This window comes from Perognathus longimembris, chromosome 26 (genome assembly GCF_023159225.1).
Source record: "Perognathus longimembris pacificus isolate PPM17 chromosome 26, ASM2315922v1, whole genome shotgun sequence".
Classification (NCBI taxonomy): domain Eukaryota; kingdom Metazoa; phylum Chordata; class Mammalia; order Rodentia; family Heteromyidae; genus Perognathus; species Perognathus longimembris.
The window spans coordinates 10,197,620-10,216,856 of NC_063186.1; the positions used below are offsets into that span (position 1 = coordinate 10,197,620).

At 48.0% G+C, this 19,237-nt stretch overlaps 1 protein-coding gene across 1 annotated transcript in view; it reads left to right on the plus strand.

The window, feature by feature from the left end:
* Positions 1–19,237, plus strand: part of Itga9 (integrin subunit alpha 9) — a 111,825-nt gene that overhangs the window by 77,591 nt on the left and 14,997 nt on the right. The window contains exons 18-20 of the mRNA XM_048334593.1: positions 7,112–7,262; positions 17,808–17,894; positions 18,384–18,463. Of these exons, the coding sequence (XP_048190550.1) occupies positions 7,112–7,262; positions 17,808–17,894; positions 18,384–18,463 (318 nt within the window). The remainder of the gene's footprint in view (positions 1–7,111; positions 7,263–17,807; positions 17,895–18,383; positions 18,464–19,237) is intronic.

Genomic DNA, 19,237 nt, shown 5'->3' on the forward strand with positions numbered 1-19,237 from the left:
TGAGCGCTGAGTGGCTGCATGGTGGACAGGGAGTCCCTACCATCAGGAGTTCCCAGACACCCAGAAACCAGGCAGAAAGAATTGCTCTAGGTCTGACTCCGGAGGCTCACGCCTGTTATCACATGGCTAAGATCTGAGGACCGTGACTCAAGGCCCAGCCCAAGCGAACAAATCAAAGAGAGTCTCATCTCCAATCAACAAAAGGCAGAAGTGAAGTCCATGGCTCAAGTGGTAAAGCATCCACCCTGAGGGGGGACAAAAGCCAGGAAGAAGTGCACGTCCATGGGTTTAAGCGCCAATAACAACACAAGGAAGAAGGTAGGGGGAGCGAGACTGCTTTATTTCCGTTCTGTCTCTCTCCCCTTGAGCATACATCACTTCACAAGAGAAAGGATTCCCAGTTGGGAAATGTATTTTGGTTATCTTTTCTTGCCTGTGATATTGCTATGTATGTCTGTCTCCCTCTCTGTCTCTGTCTCTGTCTCTGTCTCTCTCTCTCTCTCTCTCTCTGTCTCTCTCTCTCTCTCTCTCTCTCTCTCTCTCTCTCACACACACACACACACACAGTACTGAAGCCTGAACTCAGGGCTTGGATGCTGTTATCAAGGCTGGCACTCTACCACTTGAGCCACACCTCCACTTGCAGCTTTTTGCTACTTCGTTGGCGATCAGAGTCTCTTGGACTTTGCTGCCTGGACTGGCTTCCAAACCACGATCCTCAGATCTCGGCCCCCCGAGTAGCTGGGATGACAGGCGTGAGCCCCGGGACGCTCAGCTTTCTGGCTGATTTGGGGGGTTGGTGGCTGGGGACACACCGTGGCTACCTCCATGGAGTCCCTGGTGGGAGGCCCCGGTTCTGGGGTGTTTTCCAGCTGTCTGGGAGGAGCCTGCCGGCTCCTGACCCGCTGAGTGTGGCCCAGGGCTGGCAGCCCCGGTGCAGGGTGGGGAGGCCAAGCCTCACTACACACCCCTCCAGCCCAGGGGGGTTAGGTCTGAGCGCAGGGCCTGGGGGAGATTTCTCTGCACCCCATCCCCCCGACACCCCAGGAAGCCTTGTCCTGAATCCAGTTGTTCCTGCTAGGCCAGTGATGTGTTCCAGATGGCCGAGCTCCTGATGCCCGGGAAGCCGGGAGGAGTCCCGAATTCCTCTCCAGGCTGGGAAGCGGCCCCTTCTCCCAGGGACCCAGAGAGGGGGGCTGAGCACCTGGGGGCTCAGGAGGAAGCTTATACAATTACACATATGATATCTATGATTATATATACTATAGAATGTATGTATTACATATAACATATATAACATTGTATACCATTACATATATGATATTTATGATTATATATGCTATAGAATGTTAGGTATTTTATATAACATTATACACAATTACATATGTGATGTCTATTATTGTATATGCTATAGAATGTTACGTATTATATAAAACATTATATATAATATTGTATACAATTACATATATGATATCTGATTATATATGCTATAGAATGTTGTATATTATACAAAACATTATATATAGCATATAGTGTGTATTATATATTATTTGCACAAATATAATATTAGATACACATCTTGATATATCTAAACATATAATATACAAATATGTTTTTACATATAGGCAAACATATATATATATTATATTTCTAGTACTAGGACTTGGGCACTGTTCTTTACATTTTGTACTCAAGGTTGGCACTCTACCAACCTGAGCTACACCTCCACTTTTGGCTTTTTGGTGGTTCATAGACGTAAGAGTCTCTCCGACTTTCCTGCTTGGGCTGGCTTTGAACTGAGATCCTCAGATCTCAGCCTCCTGAGTAGCTAGGATTAAAGGCATGAGCTACTGGCAGCTGGTGACATATTATTCTTTTCTTTCTTCCTTGTCATTTTTATTTGAAAATGCTATTCCTGTGTATTCATTGCAATGACCTGAATCTTGCTAGGTGAACCCTCCTTCCACTCCTCTCTCCATAGTACATTCCATTCTCTCTCACACTTTAGACTGTGGGTAAGCACAGGAGAAGAGGAAGTGTTTCTGCCTTGATCTGGGTGGATTTTCACACTAGAAATTCAATCCCAGGACCCCTTTCCCTGATGCCCTGTGAACTTGAATTTGGGTGTCTTACAGAGACACCTTCTCATCTGTAGCTGGAGCTCATGACTCGGCAGGGCCGATGTATGGAGCCCCAATAATACAGAGAGAGAGCCTCTCATACTGCATGGCATAAACCTCACAGAGAGTTAGCAGTACTGGTTTATGTAGTTTCAAATAAATGCATAATAGGAGTGTGTGTGTGTGTGTGTGTGTGTGTGTGTGTGTATGTATGTGTGCATGCACCAGTACTGGGGCTTGAACTCAGAGATCCATGCTCTTGCTTTGTTTTTTTTTCACCGAGGCTCTACCACTTGAGGCACTTCTGGTTCTTTGCTGGTTCACTGGATGTAAGAGTCTCATGGACTTTTCCTGCCTGTGCTGAGTTCAAATCACAATCCTCACATCTCAGCCTCCTGACTAGCTAGGATGACAGGCGTGAGCCCCCAGCTCTTTTGGCACGACTTACCTTCACGATGTGTTTCCTAAGGGTTCACTCGCCAGCCTGGATTCGGGCTTTATCAACACACATGTTTCTTATTATTCACACTGTCATCAGTTTATTGTTTTATGTTTCTTTTTCTGTCTGAGACCCAGACTCAAACTTGGTATCTAAGTCTTTCTTTGGCTCATAGACTACTGCTCTACATCCTGAGCCATGCCTCCAGCTCCAAGTTCATTTGGAACTTTCTGCTCATGCTCTCTCCTTGGGAGACAGCAGATGAGTTAACTGGTTCCAGGATGCGCTCATGTTTTTGTTCATTTGAAACTCTAAAAATGGAAATGTTTTGCTAGTTGTCAACCAAAGTGCCAAGAAAGAAGATTTCCCAGGCATCTGAACTCACCCCGATTGCCTCCACAGATCTCGGGGAAAGTTGTGAAGAACAAAAAAAAACAACCAACCATCTCAGCTGGGTGCCAGTGGCTCACACCTGTCACCCTAGCTACTCTGGAGGCTGAGATCTAGAGGATCACGGTTCAAAGCCAGCCCAAATAGGAAAGTCCGTGAGACTCTTGACTCCAATAAACTACTCAGAAAAAGCCCGAAGTGGAATTATGGCTTATGTGGTAGAGCGCTAGCCTTGGGCAAAAGAATCTCAGGGACAGCACCTGGGCCCTGAGTTCAAACCCCAGTATCAGCACCCAAAAAACCAAAAAACAAGCATAGTCAGTCATTGTAGATGATGATTCCCAGTGTTCTCTTTCTAAATGCTCAGAAGACTAATGCGATTCCATTCCTCTTCTCACGACAGTCAAGTAAGGTTGCCTGCACTGTATACTATTTAGCTGTATTTTCAGGTGTTCTGGGAGCAGTACAGTAGCGAGAAGAAACACTGGACCAGCCAGTGGCTCAACAACTCCACCCGCCAAGGAGCTTTGGCGAATCTATTTAACCACCTTTCTGTGCAAAATAATGACCATCCGCCTGTCAGATGTCATGCCTGATGTTATGATATCTTCCTTTTTTTTTTTTGAATTTTATGAACTTGGGGATGGAGGTGTGGCCCAGCTGGTAGAGCAGTAGTCAAGGATTGAAAATGCCAGATAATGAGTTCACGTCCTGGTCTGGGACAAACAGAAAGGTGGGGGGAGGAAGGAAGGAAAGAAGAAAGAAAGGGAAGGAAGGAAGAAGGAAGGGATTGGTTCTTCCATAAATAAATAAGCACCCATGGAATTTTTGGCACACAAAACTGTGGCCTGAACATTCTAGAACTTTGGCATGGCCATCTGTGAGATTGGTCTTCATGGAGTCTGTTTCTTTCCACAAGCTATTAAAAGACTTTGCTTGCCAAAGCCTTTCACGATCCCAATGGAGTTTATTATCTAAGGGCTCAAATGTTCTCCATCCCAAGCGCCACTCAGTGCTGGCTCTAACTTAGGCCCTACCCAACGGACCTGAATGGAGTAGGTTCTGCTGTCTGGGACTCAACTTTTTTTTTTTGCAGTCCTGGGGCTCGAACTCAGGTCCTGGGTGCTGTCCCAAGCTTTTTCACTCAAAGCTAGCATTCTATCACTTGAGCCACACCACCACGTCCAGTTTTCTGGTTGTTTATTGGAGATAAGAGTCTCCAGACTTTCCTGCCCCAGACTGGCTTTGAACCACGATCCTCCCATCTCAGCCTCCTGAGGAGCTGGGATGACAGGCATGAGCCACCAGTGCCTGGTAGGGGCTCAACGTTTACCCCAGGAAAAGGTAAGGTTGTGTTGCTGGACAGTTTGGGGGATGGTGTGCACATTTGTTCATTTAATGGGGTTCATTGAACAGCTTATGGGAAGAAATCCTATCAAGAAAAGATTCTAATAATCTTCACAGCCTGAGGTGACATACCAAGCATTTCATGGCTTTTATTAGGTATGTATGTTTATACGTTTGTAGGCATATATGTATATGTTTATTGTGCCAATCCTGGGCCTTGAGCTCAGAGGCTGGGCACTATCCCTGAGCATTTTACTCAAGGCTCAGGCTCTACCCCTTGAGCCACAGCTCCACTGATGGCTTTTGGGTGGTTGAAGAGAGAAGAGTCTCATGGACTTTCCTGCCTTGGCTGACTTTGAACCATGATCTGCAAATCTCAGACTCCTGAGAAGCTACGATGATAGACATGAGCCACCAGCGCCCTGCAAGGCCTGAACAACTGATGAGAACAAGGGAGATGAGTAGCTCCTGATAAGTTTTTTTTTCCTGGTCCTCAGGAATATCTGAAAGGCCTGGACATGACAGGTTAGGGCTAGGAAGTATGGGTGGTGGCAGACAATAAGAAACATTTCAGGCTTGGAAGTCCTGGGTTTCTTGGCCAGCACAGCCCCGTGGCCAGACACCTTAACCACATTGTGTTTTCCTTGTCTTTGAAAAATGCATCTAACACTGGGTGCTGGCAATCATGCCTATAATCCCAGATACTCAGAAGGCTGCAAGTGAGAATAGGAGTTTGAATCCAGCCTGCGTGGGGAAACCTGTGAGATTCTTACCTTCAGTGAATCACCAAAAAAGCCAGAAGTGGAGCTATGGCTCAAGTGATAGAGTGCTAGTCTTGAGGGCAAAGGATCAGAGACAATGAGCGCATGTGTGTGCTCACGGGCACACACGCACACACACACACACACACACACACCCAAGAACCCTGATTTTTTTTTTTTTATTAATTGAACATAAATTTTTTTACAAGGTGTTGTGCAAAGAGGGTGCAGTTACATAGTAGGGCAGTGTGTACATTTCTTGTGATATCTTACAACCTGTTTTTCTATCCCTTGTCTAGGTCAGGTAGACACATATGCAATATACAATGTATCAAGAACATATACAGTGTTCACAGACTTGGTCTCTACTGTCTCTCCGTCTCCCTTTGTTAACAGTCATATATCAAGGAGACCATGCCCCTTTGTTTTCTGTGTTCTAGGCTTGTCTCACTCAACATTATTTGTTCGAGTTCTGACCATTTCCCTGCGAATAACAATATTTCACCATTCCTAATCACTATGTAGTATTCCATTGTGTATAAGTACCATATTTTTTGGATCCATTCGTCTGTGGAGGGGCATCTGGGTTGTTTCCATATTTTGGCTATTGTGAATTGTGCCGCGATAAACATGGAAATACAAATGTCTTTTTGATATCTTGGGTTTTGCTGTTTAGGATAGATGCCTAGGAGTGGTATGGCTGGGTCATAGGGTAGGTCTATATTGAGCTTTTTGAGAAACCTCCATACTGTTCTCCAAAGTGGTTGTACTAATTTGCACTCCCACCAACAACGGAGAAGGGTGGAACCCTGATGTTAACACCCTGACGCAGTGTGAGATTGCAAGAATATATGTTTGACAGAACACAGCCCCAGGGAAGCAGAGATGGACTATTTTGGTCAGACATTGTGAGCTTTTGAGAAGGCATGAGCAACAACTTCACAGCTTCTTTGCAAAGTCTTGAGTTCACCCTATACCCCAGCTAGGTGCCTGGCTTCCCTTCATCCCAGACACATGTTTGAGAACAGGGACTGGAATAAGTCAAGACGTCTTGGGCCTGTGACCCCTTGGTATTTGTACATGAGGGAAATTGGTGCAAAGTAGAACAGGGGTATTACCCCTGCCGTAATGCTGGAGTTCCCTCTATTCCCCAGCTTAATAGTCTACCCTTCTAATTGGTCATTGTGAGGTGACCAGCTGCGTGCAATTGGTTCTCGAGATAAAGCTAGGTTAGTGCTCTCTCATAACTCATGGTCTAACCATGACTCCTCTAATCTTACAAAAGCAAACGGGGACAGAAATAACCCATCCATTGTTTAACATGAAGAAGGCCAACAATAATAAATAATTGCCACAATAGCTTGAGGTCAGGGTCCCTTCATGTACTGGAGACCATTCAAGAATGTGAAGTTCCCCGAGTTCATTTTTCACATCTTGTTTGCATCCTCGGACTGCTCGCCTCCAGAGCAAGGCCATCTGATTTCTTGTTGTACATGTTATTCTTGTGGGTGTGCCAGGCTTGTGAGAGACTGAGGCCCTCTCTTCATGGAGGGCTTAGGATAAATCTTTCCCCAGAATTTGTATATCAAAGTACTATAGCCTAGTGAGAGTTTGAGTACTTTCTTTTTTTTTGTTTTTGGTTGGTCAGGGGGCTTGAACTCAGGGCCTGGGCACTGTCTCTGAACTCTCTTGCTCAAGGCTAGTACTTACTCTACCACTCTGAGCCACAGTACCACTTCTGGTTTTCTAGTGGCTCATTAGACTTTCCTTCCCCGGGCTGGCTTTGAACCTCAATCCTCAGATCTCAGCCTCCTGTGTAACTGGGATGACAGGTGTAAGCCACGGGCACTCAAGACCTGAGTTTAAAATGAAGAAGCAAGGGTCCATGGGCCCTGATTGTCATGACACATGGCTGCTGAATGGGATTCTGGGACTTGTAGTTCTGACTCTAGTTTCTCCCTCCCACTTTCAGGCATCCTCCATGCCTTTCTATTATCTCAGCGTGAGCTCCAGTGTGTTCACTGCTGTTGCTTTTTTTTTTTTTTTAATTGCAGTGTGGATGATATGACCCCCTATCTAGCTCTGGGAGCAGTGAAGAATATCTCCGTCAACATCTCCATCTCCAACCTGGGAGATGATGCTTACGACGCCAACGTGTCTTTCAATGTCTCCCGGGAGCTCTTCTTCATCAACATGTGGCAGAGGGTAAGGAGCTCGCCCCAGACACAGCCTTTGTTCCGTCTAGGACATCAGCTCACCTACTTGATAGGGATGATCCTCACAGAAACCGCAACAGTTAGGATCACCGGAATATTGTTCCTTTTCCACTGGGGAAGAATAGGCTAGTATAGTCAAATCAGCGGCACTTTGGAGAATGTCTGTATTTTATGTTGCTCTGTGTGTGTGTGTGTGTGTGTGTGTGTGTGTGTGTGTGTGTGTGTGCATGCTGGTACTGGGGCTTGGACTCTGGGGTTTGCACTCTCTCACTTGAGTGTTTCCTTTATTAAAAGTTTTAAATTTACTATTGTACATGATTACCTACTACATATCATTACACATGCTTTGAATCGAAAGCAACCAATAAATAGAATATAAATAGAATGTATAGCATATTATAATATAATAAGTATGATAGAAATTTAATATAAAATACAATATAAATAAATATAAAAAGAGAAATTCCAAAATCTCCAGTTTAAAAATATTTTTAATTGTTATTATAGAGGTGATGTACAGAGGGGTAACAGTTACATAACTCAGGCAATGCGCACATCTCCCTTTGGACAATGTACCCCCTTACCTTGCTCTCTCCCAGTTTTTCCCTCCCTTCCCCACGCACAAGTTGAATAGTTCATTTTCCACAGCGTGGCCAGTGAGGACCATGGCTACATTTGTTCACCCTTTGTCCTTCCATTTCTGTGCCTCCCTTCACCCTCCCAAAGACATATAAAGGAACAAACAGAACAAAAAGAAAACAAAACAAAAACAGCACAGAAGAAAAATAACTCATTTGCATTTCCTGGAGCCACATCCTCTTCTGAGTATGCATTTGATGTCAATAATAAAGGTCTGCCTTCTCTTTAGTGCCAGGTGCTGGTGGCTCAGACCTGTCGTCCTAGCTACTCAGGAGGCTGAGAGCTGAGGATCTAGGTTCAAAACCAGTCCAGGCTAGAAAGTCCATGAGACTCTTATCTCCAGTGAACCGTCAGAAAACCAGAAAAATGGTAGAATGCTAGCCTTGAGCAGAAACGCTCAGGGACATCAATCACTCAGGCCCTGAGTTCAAGTCCCATGACCAACCTCCCTACCCCAAAAAAAATCTTGTCAGAAAAACAACTCTTTACTTAGCTGGCCTGCTACCACTTGAGCCACACCTTCAGTTCCTAGAAAGCACAGTTCTTTTCATAGGATATGGTGTCACTAAAATAGCTTCTTGTAAAATAGCAGCTACCCTGAATGTGCAGTGCTTATGTCAATCCACCACTCTGACAGAAAAAATTCTAACTCCTCCCTAATGATTCTGGGCAGCCAGGGTAATAGAGAAAGAGACTGTGTTATTTCATTTCTTTGTGTGATAGGGAATGTGGGAAATGTGGTGGTATCTTCAGAGAAATTCAAAGGTGTTCCTTTTACTATTTTAAGCAGAGTAAGTTTATTTGGAAGGAAAAGCCATGAAAGGAAAATTAGTCAGGTTCTCCATAAAAGAGAGTGGGCTCCCCCCCCCCCCCCCCACGACACACACACACCAAAGGAGTCCTAGGCATTACCTTTCCCAGAATCTCCCTGCTCAAAATTCAAGATGGCGCCAGGCGATAAAACCGATACAATTTCTAATCTGAATAGGGAGAGGGGAGAGAGAGAGAAGGAGAATTGACACAGTAAAGTTTTTGTAGAACTTTTTATTTGTGGGAGTTCTTGGCGTGAACCCACGCCAAAGCTATCCCCCCCCCCACCCCCATATGCATCAGTGCAGGGGAAACAAAGCCCCCAGTGTGTTGGCAAAACTCAGGGAAATCAAACATTTGCAGGTAGAACTGCACCTCATCCTTCAGGGTTTCCCCAGATTGCTGACAGCCTTCACCCCGGCTGCTCACTCCCTGGAGGGCACAAACGATTTCCATGGTGTTCTCTTGTTAATAACAGTGCAAGATGCTTCTAGACATCTTGGCTGAGCCATTAAGATGATGGATTGAACTTGCCGCTTGCCCTTGTTAAGAAAGCCCTGAGGGAAGACATTAATACTCAGAAAATAATAAGTCTTTTCCACTCTTTTCCTGTCTTTAATCCACTGTCCCGTCCGCCCACCCCCCCTCCCCCATGACTTTACCTTGAACTTCCTGCATCTCAACAGGTAGAAAACCTTACTTGGCTCTGTTCCCAGTGGAGGGAAGGTTCTAGAATAACAGCTAACTCCTTATCTTCCATTCAAGGACTGTCGGAAGTAAATCCCCTGCCTTTATTTTGATTTGATTTGATTTTGTGGGTGTATGGGCTGATCCTGGGCCTTTTCCACCCAGGGCCTGATCAACTGTCCCTTTAGCTTTTTTTGCTTAAGACTGGTGCTCTACCCCTTGAGCCACACCGCCACTCCTGGCTTTTCTGCTGGGTAATTGGAGCTAACTCTCTTAGAGACTTTCCTGGCCTGGGCTAGCTTCAAACTCTGATCCTCAGCTCTCAACCTCCTGAGTCACGAAGGATGGCAGGTATGAGCCATGGGCACCTGGGCTACCCTGGTGCATTTGAATTGCTCCTCCACACCTGGCCCTCCATTGTTAAAAGCACAGGAGAAGGTAGAAACGGGTTGCTGGGATCCGCTTTGTAGTTGCTCACCTAGTGTGGCCTTTTGCCTTCAAGCTTTCTTCCAGCCTGCACAGCTCACTAAAAATACTGGGGTTTTCGCAGCTGGGCAGCTTCCTGAAGTGGTCCATAGAAGGTTCTGGTAAGAAACTCAAATGATTATTTCTAATCACAGCCACTACCCAGCCTCGATGTGGGCTGGCTTGGCTCCACTTTCGCCTTATGAAAAGCTCCGTTTGTGTATTCACCACGTCGGAAAGGAGGGGCACGTTTTTGCTTTAGAAAAGTCAACAGAGCGAAAGCTGTGTTTTGCTACCAGGATCCATTAAGAAGAAAAGTCTTCCCAGAGTCCCGGGAGTGGCAGATGGGTGAGGAGAATTTAGAAAGCACACATTCAGATCTCTGGATATTTTTTCCCCCTCCACTTTTTGATTTACTACAAGAGAGCAATTTAATCATTTCTCCTCTCTTAAGGGCAAATAAGGAGTTTTGCTTTTTACATCTTTTTTAAAAATTATTTTTCACCACACAGCACAGCACCTTGAATCAAAAAGAAAGAAAGCTGGCAGGTGGTTCACACCTGTCATCCTAGCTACTCGGGAGGCTGAGATCTGGAGGATCTAGACACTGGGCGTCAGGGATGAAGATGAGGGAGTAGAGGGGTCAGAGATAGCTCACAAGTCACACGTGGCTTTTGTCTGTGTTAGGAGGGAGGGTCTTAAGTCAGCCATTGGAGCCAAGAGCACAAAGATTCCCAGCTTCCTCTTCAGATAATACCCTTGTGCCACCCCAAGTAAGAAGGGTGGGGTTAGCTGGGAATGTAGTTTAGCGGTAGAGTGCTTGCCTAGCATGAAGCCCTGGGTTCGATTCCTCACACACACAGAAAAAGCCAGAAGTGGCGCTGTGGCTCAAGTGGTAGAGTGCTAGCCTTGAGCAAAAGCAAAGCTCAGGGTCAGTGCCCAGGCCCTGAGTTCAAGACCCAGGACTGACAAAGAAGAAGAAGGGAGGAGGAAAGAAGGGAGGAGGAGGAGGAGGAAGAGGAGGAGGAGGAGGAGGAGGAGGAGGAGGAGGAGGAGGAGGAGGAGGAGGAGGAGGAGGAAGAGGGTGGAGCAGTTTGCCTTTTTATACAAGATGCTTCATCTTGAAGTGTTTTGCCTCCACATCTTTTCTCCAAGGCGGTGGCAAAGAGCCTGTGGCAGAGCAGAGCTCAGAACAAAGGGCACAGATACAAAATGTGGGGACTTGGAGTTATTTCATAGGACCTTGCAAAAACATTGTGGGTTTTGTTGTTGTTTTGGAGTGCCATGCTGGGGCTTGAACTTACAATCTCTTGCTCTTGGCTGTATTGGTTTTTTTTTTTAAATTTCCCCTCAAGGCTGTCTTTCTGCCACTTGAGCCACAGCTCTACTTTGCGCTTTTTGTTTTGGTAGTCCCTTGGAAATAGCCTCAGGGACTTTCCCGCACCAGGCTGGCTTCCACCCACCATCCTCTACCTCTCAGCCTCCTGAGCAGTCAGGATGACAGGCGTGAGCCATAGCACCTGGCAATTTTAAGCACATTTAATTCTCGCAGCCTGGGGAGGAATGACCCCCACCCTCCTCCGCGTCCCCCATAATGACCTTGAAACCTTCCAATCTCCTGCAAGGGACCAAGGCTTAGCAGGGCGCGGCTGGGATGTGCAGACACAGCCCGATTCTCCACGGCTGGGTGCGTCTTGCCAGCGTTCTCCAGGGTGGCCAGCTGGGTTCTCGGCATGAATCGCATCTTTCTCCTGATGTCACCTCCTGCGTTGTGTGTGCGGGGGGGGGGGGGGCCACGATGGGTGGGAAACGTGGATGACTTCTCAGGGGGCAGATGCCATCTTTCCCAACAAGGTTCCCTTCAAGTGCTGCGCAAGCCTTGGCCTCCAGGCCGAGCCCCTGTGCTGCCAATGCTGGGTCCCAGGCCACTGCCTGCTACCACTTCCCCTTGGGGAAGATCACACCTAAGAGCATTGCCCCTCACACCAACCTGTCACCCCAACTACTCGGGAGGCTGCAATAGGAGGATCGCAGTGCAAAGCCAGCCTAGGGAAGGAAAAAAAAGAATCCAGGGAGATGCTATCTCCAATGAAACACCACCACGCCAGAAATAGAATTGTGGCTCAAGCCATAGCGATCAGCCTTGCGCAAAATAATTATAATAATAATAACAAGCTAAGGGACAGCACCCAGGCTCTGAGTTCAAGCCCCAGGATGGGCACAAAGGGCGGAGAGGGAGAGAGATTTCCTAATGTACATGTGGCCCTGCCTGAGTGAATTCTCACTGGCTGCTCAGTCCTTCCATTTGCTCACTGGGAGGAAAGAATGTTCTAGTGTGTGGAGGGAGGGGAAGATGCATGGGGCTGGTCAGTTTTTCCAGAATCACCCCCTGCGCTCTCTTCCTTTTGGGGATTGAAGGGGGTGTGCTAGCTGGAAGTACTAACACCCTGTTACAGATCTCAGCCTCCTGAGTAGCCGGGATTACAGGCCCAGCTTGGACCACCAGTGCCCAGCAGGATTTGAATTTAGACCATGATCAGAAAACTTTTAAGTGTGGAAATGTGTAAACACTTAGAACAGTTAAAGGATGCTGTTCAGGAAACTTTGAGCTAACTAATTTTTTTTTTTTAAATCCAGGTTTCAAAATCTAAAAAAAAAAAAGATAAATAAGGATTCAATTTACTTTCATCACAAGTTCTTGCTGCTCATAAAATGATTCATACTAATTTTTTTAAACATCTTAGCCCAGTTGAGGGTATTTCAAATAAAGAAATAAATGCGCTTGAATAATTTGCAAATATTGACTCAAGGAGAGATTTCAACACCGTTTTCTTGTCAAGTGGCTCTTCTTTCCTTGGAGGAGGAAAGCCATTCCTTTGAAAACTTACGAAATACCGCCTTGATGATACTGGGTTTGCCTTCTGCTCTTTCTTCTCATTTGCAGCACCCTTGAGTACTTTGAAGATTTAGGGACAGTAAATAAAGTCGAGGGCCACTTTTTTTTTTTTTTTAGCAACTATCATCTAGATTGGTATGTGCTCTGTGTGTGTGTGTGTGTGTGTGTGTGTGTGTGTGTGTGTCTGTGTCTGTGTAGATGAGAGTTTCACAGATTTTCCTGTGCAGGCTGGCCTGCGATCCTGAGTAGCTAGGATGGCAGGCGGGAGCCACCAGCACCAAGCAGTGGGAGGCTTCTAGAAGTTCATATGACTTTGCCTCTCACCTTGAAGCACTGTGGCTCAAGCGTAAAGCTTAAAGTGAATTCTTTCCAGGTGACAGTCTGGGCAGTTGGCTGGCTCCCACTTAGCCCATCAGAGCCAACATGGGCAGAAAAGTCCACACCACACTTAGCTGTGCAAAATAGCCAGCAAAAAGACCAGAGTGGAAGCGAGGCTTAAGTGGTAGCGCACCAGCCTAGAAGGTTCCAGATGAAACAGCTACCTTCCACTACCATCACCACCCCGCCCCCAAGGCCACGGAAGGCTAGTTCACAGAGCCACAGAGAAAGGAAAGAGTGAGAGACACAAGTTCTCTGCTGGGAGGGCAAAGAGCCCGAGCTGTGAAACGGGAAGTAGGGCGGGAGAGAGACATTCACAGAGCCGTGGGGCAGGGCAGGAAATCCACACTCTGTGCCAAAGAAAACCTCGTCATCCTTTTTACAAAAAGCCTGGTGAGGTTTGGGCAGGAGGCCGCTGCTGGGGGCGCTGACAGTCTGGGCTGCACGTGGGGACAGGGGACACCGCTCTGATTTTGAATTGATGGATTACATTGATTGATTTGTTTGTGCCAGTCCTGGGGCTTGAACTCAGGGCCTGGGCGCTGTCCCTGAACTGCTTTTGCTCAAGGCTAGCCCTCTGCCACTTGAGCCACAGCACCACTTCTGGCTTTTTCTGTGTGTGTGGTGCTGAGGACTCGAACCCAGAGCCTCATGCATGCTAGGCGAGCACTCTACCACTAAGCCACCTTCCCAGCCCTGAAACCACACCCTTTAAAGGTGTCTCTCCCTTCCCTCCCACTCCCTCCCACTCCCCTCCCCTCCCCTCCCCTCCCCTCCCCTCCCCTCCCCTCCCCTCCCCTCACTGTGAGCACATGCAAGGGCCATGGAGCCAACGACCCTGCTTCAGATAATTAATAGCCATACGGGCAAGTCTCCTTGTTTCTCCTCTGCCTTATTGGGGCAGTTCAGGCTGTGAAGTGCACCCCGCCATGTGGGGCCAACGGGATGAGCTAAGACGGGCCACCCACGAAGGAACAGGGTGCGCATGGCTGAGCTGAAGCACTCGGGACTCTCTTAGAACAGTTTCTAATTTCCTGGCCATGTCAGGATGCCCAGCCGGTCCCTGTTAAATGCATGTCCCTGCCTTCTTCCTCCTGTGGGTTTAGCACATGGGTGCCACACACAAGTTTGACAACCCCATCTTGACGAGAGGAACGGGCCTAGGAAAGCCTCTCCCACCCATCAGGGATCCTGGATCAGGATCAGAAGGAGCGACTCAGCCCTTGGCTGACCTAGCGGGCAGTGCCCATCCCTCTCCCGAGAGGCCGGTCACCCGGGCCCAGCCCGGAAAGCTGCTTGTGTGCCAGGGAGGGAAAGCCACCAGTGTGTGGCGGCATCTAGACGAGGGCCACTCAAAAGCGTGGCCTCCCTGCTGGGTTGCCGGTGGCTCCCGCCTGCTATCCCAGCTGCTCAGGAGGCTGAGATCTGAGGATCCTGGTTCAAAGCCAGCCCGGGCAGGAAAGTCCGTGAGATTCTTATCTACAACACACTACTCACAAAATGATTATTTCAGAGTCATAAATTCAAGAGTTTCCAGGATCCTAGTTCCCTTCCTTCCCCAACCCCCCCGAAATTTCCAGAAAGAAGGAAGTGACTTTAGCTTGGCAGTTCAAGGCGCCCTTCCTGCCCCCCCCCCCCGCCCCGCCATTCCCCGGAGACTGGCAGAGAGAGGCATTTCGGGAGGCAGGCATTCTCCTCAAAGTGGACAGAGAGAATAATAATTAAATGGATCTGGGCCGGAGAGGCCCTGAAGTGAATTAAAATCAATAAAAGTAGGGAAGTAAGTCAGCGAAGCCATATTGGCTGGCATTCTTAATGTTTCATGGGTAGAATTTTCCTTTGCTTCTTTCTTTGTGCCAGTCCTGGGTCTTGAACTCAGGGCCTGGGCGCTGTCCCTGAGCTTCTTTTGCTCCAGGCTAGCACTCTACCACTTGAGCCACAGCGCCACTTACGGTTTTCTGGTGGTTCGTCGAAGATAAGAGTCTCACGGGCTTTCCTGCCCGGGCTGGCTTTGAACCAGGATCCTCCAGATCTCAGCCTCCCGAGTAGCTGAACTGAGCTGGGTGTTGGTGGCTCCAACCTGTCCTCCTAACGACACAGGAGGCTGAGATCTGTTTTTTGTTTTTTTAAACTTGAGACTCTGCTAATATAAGAGGTAATGTTCTCTCAGTTGACAAATCAATTACGTTTTATTATGTCGCTTTCATTTAGTTCAGACTTGTGTGTCGATAGCTCGGTTCTGAGCCAGTGATACTGACAGGGAGCCAAGAGAGCTTTAAACTTAAAAGGGTGTTAGAGACGGGTGCTCGTGGCTCAGGCCTGGCATCCCAGCTGCTCAGGAGGCTGAGATCTGGAGAGTCACAGTTCAAAGCCAGCCTGAGCAGGAAAGTCTAGTGAGACTTTTTTTTTGGCCAGTCCTGGGCCTTGAACTCAGGGCCTGAGCACTGTCCCTGGCTTCCTTTTGCTCAAGGCTAGCACTCTGCCACTTGAGCCACAGCGCCCCTTCTGGCCGTTTTCTGTATATGTGGTGCTGGGGAATCGAACCCAGGGCTTCATGTATTTGAGGCAAGCACTCTTGCCACGAGACCCTATTCCCAGCCCACGAGACTCTTATCTCCAGTTTAACCACCAGAAAACCACAAGTGGCCCTATATATGGCCTGAAATGGCAGAGTTCCAGCCTTGGGCAAAAGAGCTCAAGGACAGTACCCAGGCCCTGAGTTCAATTCCCATGACCAACAAAATAAAAATAAAAATAAAAACAGACCTGGTGTCTTTTTTTTTTTTATTTTAACGAACTCTGGAGCTGTGGAAATTCACACCTCTGGCTCAGAGTCTACACATTGTTGATCCCACAGGACTTTGTTGTCGCTGTTACTGTTCCCAAAGCGTGTGGTATTGTGGTCGGATCAGGGCTGTTTCCCCACACTGCCAATCCAAACAAGTGGGAGAGGGAGGCCCAAGGCCCCAGAGGACAACAGGCTGCACTATGGGATCCTTCCAACCACCCCATGTCACAAGGAAGGCTGGGGCTGGCCCCACTGGCTCTATTCCCAGAACCAGAACCACCCAGGCACGCCAGGGAAGGAGAAGGCTTGTGCCAAGGCCCGCGGCGCTCCTCCTAGGCACCAGCCAATGAGCCGCCGTTGGCCGATCTTGGGGGTGAACTCTGGGACCGTGAATGCCAGGTGCTGAGAGCGAATACGGTTCCGATCATTCTGTCATCCTAGCTACTCAGGAGGCTGAGATCGGGAGGTTTGCGGTTCAAAGCCAGCCTGGGCAGGCAAGTTCCTGAGACTCTTAGCTCCAATGAACCACTTGAAAAAGCCAGAAGTGGTGCTGTGGCTTAAGTGGTAGAGCATTAGCCTTGAACAACAACAACGAAAGCCAAACAAGAGCACAAGGCCCTGAGTTCAAGCCTCCGTGCCATCATGGTCACACACACAAATGTCAGTGGACCATTTCCTGCTCTTTATAGAGCAATGTGTACTACTAGACGAGTTCAATTATCTATATAAGCTCCATGGGACATCTCTGATAGTATGCTTTGTCCTTTGTGTTTTTGTCGGAGGTAGGATTTGAACTCAGGGCCGGGGTGCTGTCCGTGACCTCTTTTGCTTAAGGCTAGTGCTCTACCACTTTGAGCCACAGCGCCCCTTCCAGCTTCTTTTTTTCTTTAGTAGCTAACTTGCAAGTGAAAGTCTCATGGACCATTCTTCTTGGGCTGGCTTTGAACTGTGATCCTCAGATCTCAGCCTCCCAAGTAGCTGGGATGACAGGCGTGAGCCACTGGTACCTGACTAGGTTTCTTATCCTTCCTTCTTTCCTTCTTTCCTTCCTTCCTTCCTCCCTTCCTCCCTTCCTCCCTTCCTTCCTCCCTCCCTCCCTCCCTCCCTCCTTTCCCTCCCTCCTTTCCCTCCTTCCTTCCTTTCTTCCTTCCTTCCTTCCTTCCTTCTTTCATTCCTTCTTTCCTTCCTTCCTTCCTTCCTTCCTTCCTTCCTTCCTTCCTTCCTTCCTTCCTTCCTTCCTTCCTTCCTTCCTTCCTTCCTTCCTGCTTTCCTTCTTTCTGTGCCAATCCCAGGGCTTGAACTCAGGGCCTCACACTCTTGATTGCCTTTCCCCTCAAGGCTGGCGCTCTACCCCTTGAGCCACAACCCCCGCTTCCAGCTTTCTGCTGGCTCATTGGAGACAAGAGGCTATCAGGACTTTCCTGCCTGAACTGTCAGAACACGTGGGCCCTCCGATTCAGTTAGCTCGCTCAGCAGCTGGGATTGCAGATGTGCGCTACTGGAACCCAGCAAGGATCTTTCTGTCTGTCTGTTTCTTTCTAGCAAGATTTTAAAAGGTGGAAGGAAGGAGTGGACTTAGAGACAATGAACCCAAAAGATAATAAGGTTGCCTTTCCCTCCATGTCTTAGGGGCCTGATGTCCAATTCACCCCAACATGAGCACTGAACGAAGCCTCGGTTTGATTCATAGTGGCTTTATCCACCATACTTGCCTACTTGGAGAATCGCATAGGGGGAGATGGGGGGCAGAAGAGAAAGGGAAGGAAACAGCAACCACAGCAAATCTACCTGGTCATGGGGCTCTTTAGCCATCCTCGACTCCCTGAAACCCTCTGTGAAGGGCCATCTCCATGGTGCCATTTCTCTTCCAGGAAGCCACCGGCACTTCCTGTGAGCTCCTGGCGTCTGACTTCCTCAAATGCAGCGTGGGGTTTCCATTCATGAGGTCAAAGTCGAAGGTAAGCAGCAGGAATGGGGTGCTCGGACGCCCCACTCACCCACCAGTCACTTAACCCTGCCTCCCTCCTAGTTTTCCTCACATCTCCGAGGCCCATGGTGGCCTTGAACTCAGGGCCTGAGCTCTTCAGCGCTCTACCACTTGAGCCACAACGCCACTTCCGGTTTTCTGGTGGTTCATTGGAGATAAGAGTCTCACTGACTTTCCTACCTGGGCTGGTTTTGAGCCCTGATCCTCGGATCTCAGTCTCCTGAGTAGCTAGGGTTACAGATGTGAGCCACCAGCACCTCCTAGGGGTGCTAGCCCAGGCCTTGAGTTCAAGCCCTAGGATGGACACACAATAAATATAGATGATAGATAGATAGGTAGATGCTTCCAGAAGTTAGAAATTATAGAATATTACAGCAAACCCTTTTGGAGTACAGGCATGCTTGTGGGTGCCAATGATCATTTTTTTCCTTTTTTTGTCTTTTTTTCTTTTTTCCTGTAGTATGAATTCAGCATGATCTTTGACACGAGCCATCTGTCTGGGGAAGAGGAAGTTCTCCGCTTCATTGTGACTGCACAGAGGTAAGCAGACGTGAAACGAAGTTGGGTTTGTTGCCTGTTTTTAAAATAAAAGATTTAAAGGCTAGGCGCTGTGGCTCAAGTGGTAGAGCACCCGCCTTGAGCAAAAGAAGCTCAGGGACAGTGCCCAGGCCCTGAGTTCAAGCCCCAGGACTGGAAAATAAAATAAAATAAAGGATAGCATGGTCTCCTTAACATTAGTGATTCACAGAATTAACAATTCGAATTGTTTTTCTAAAACTTCAGGCGCCATTTCTAGAGCTTGAACTCAGGGCCTGGGCACTGTCCCCGAACTTTTTCACTCAGACTGGTGCTCTACCACTTGAGCCACAGCACCACTTCCAGTTTTCCTGGTGGTTCATTGGAGGTAAGAGTCTCACTGAACTTTCCTACCCAGGCTGGCTTTGAACCCTGATCCTCTGATCTTAGTCTCCTGAGTAGCTGGAATGACAGGCGTGAACCACCGGGGTTTCCTCTGTGAGGAGATAATGTCACCTGATGTACAGACGGAATACAGACAGATGGCCGGGGCTGGGGTCAGGGCGCCATTGTCACAGAACAATAGAGAGAAGGAGAAGGATGGAAAGGCTATTTTAGTATTGTCCTCTTCCTCGCTTGCCACAGAGCAGAGTAGGATACAGGTTTTCTGGGGCTCCGCAGAGGGAGGCCTGGACACAGTGTGAATGAAAAATGATTAGGACTGGCTAGCACCCAAACCTCAGCAACTTGGACCGGGGCGGGGGTGGGGGGGGAGGCTCTGTGCTTCTACCCCAGTGG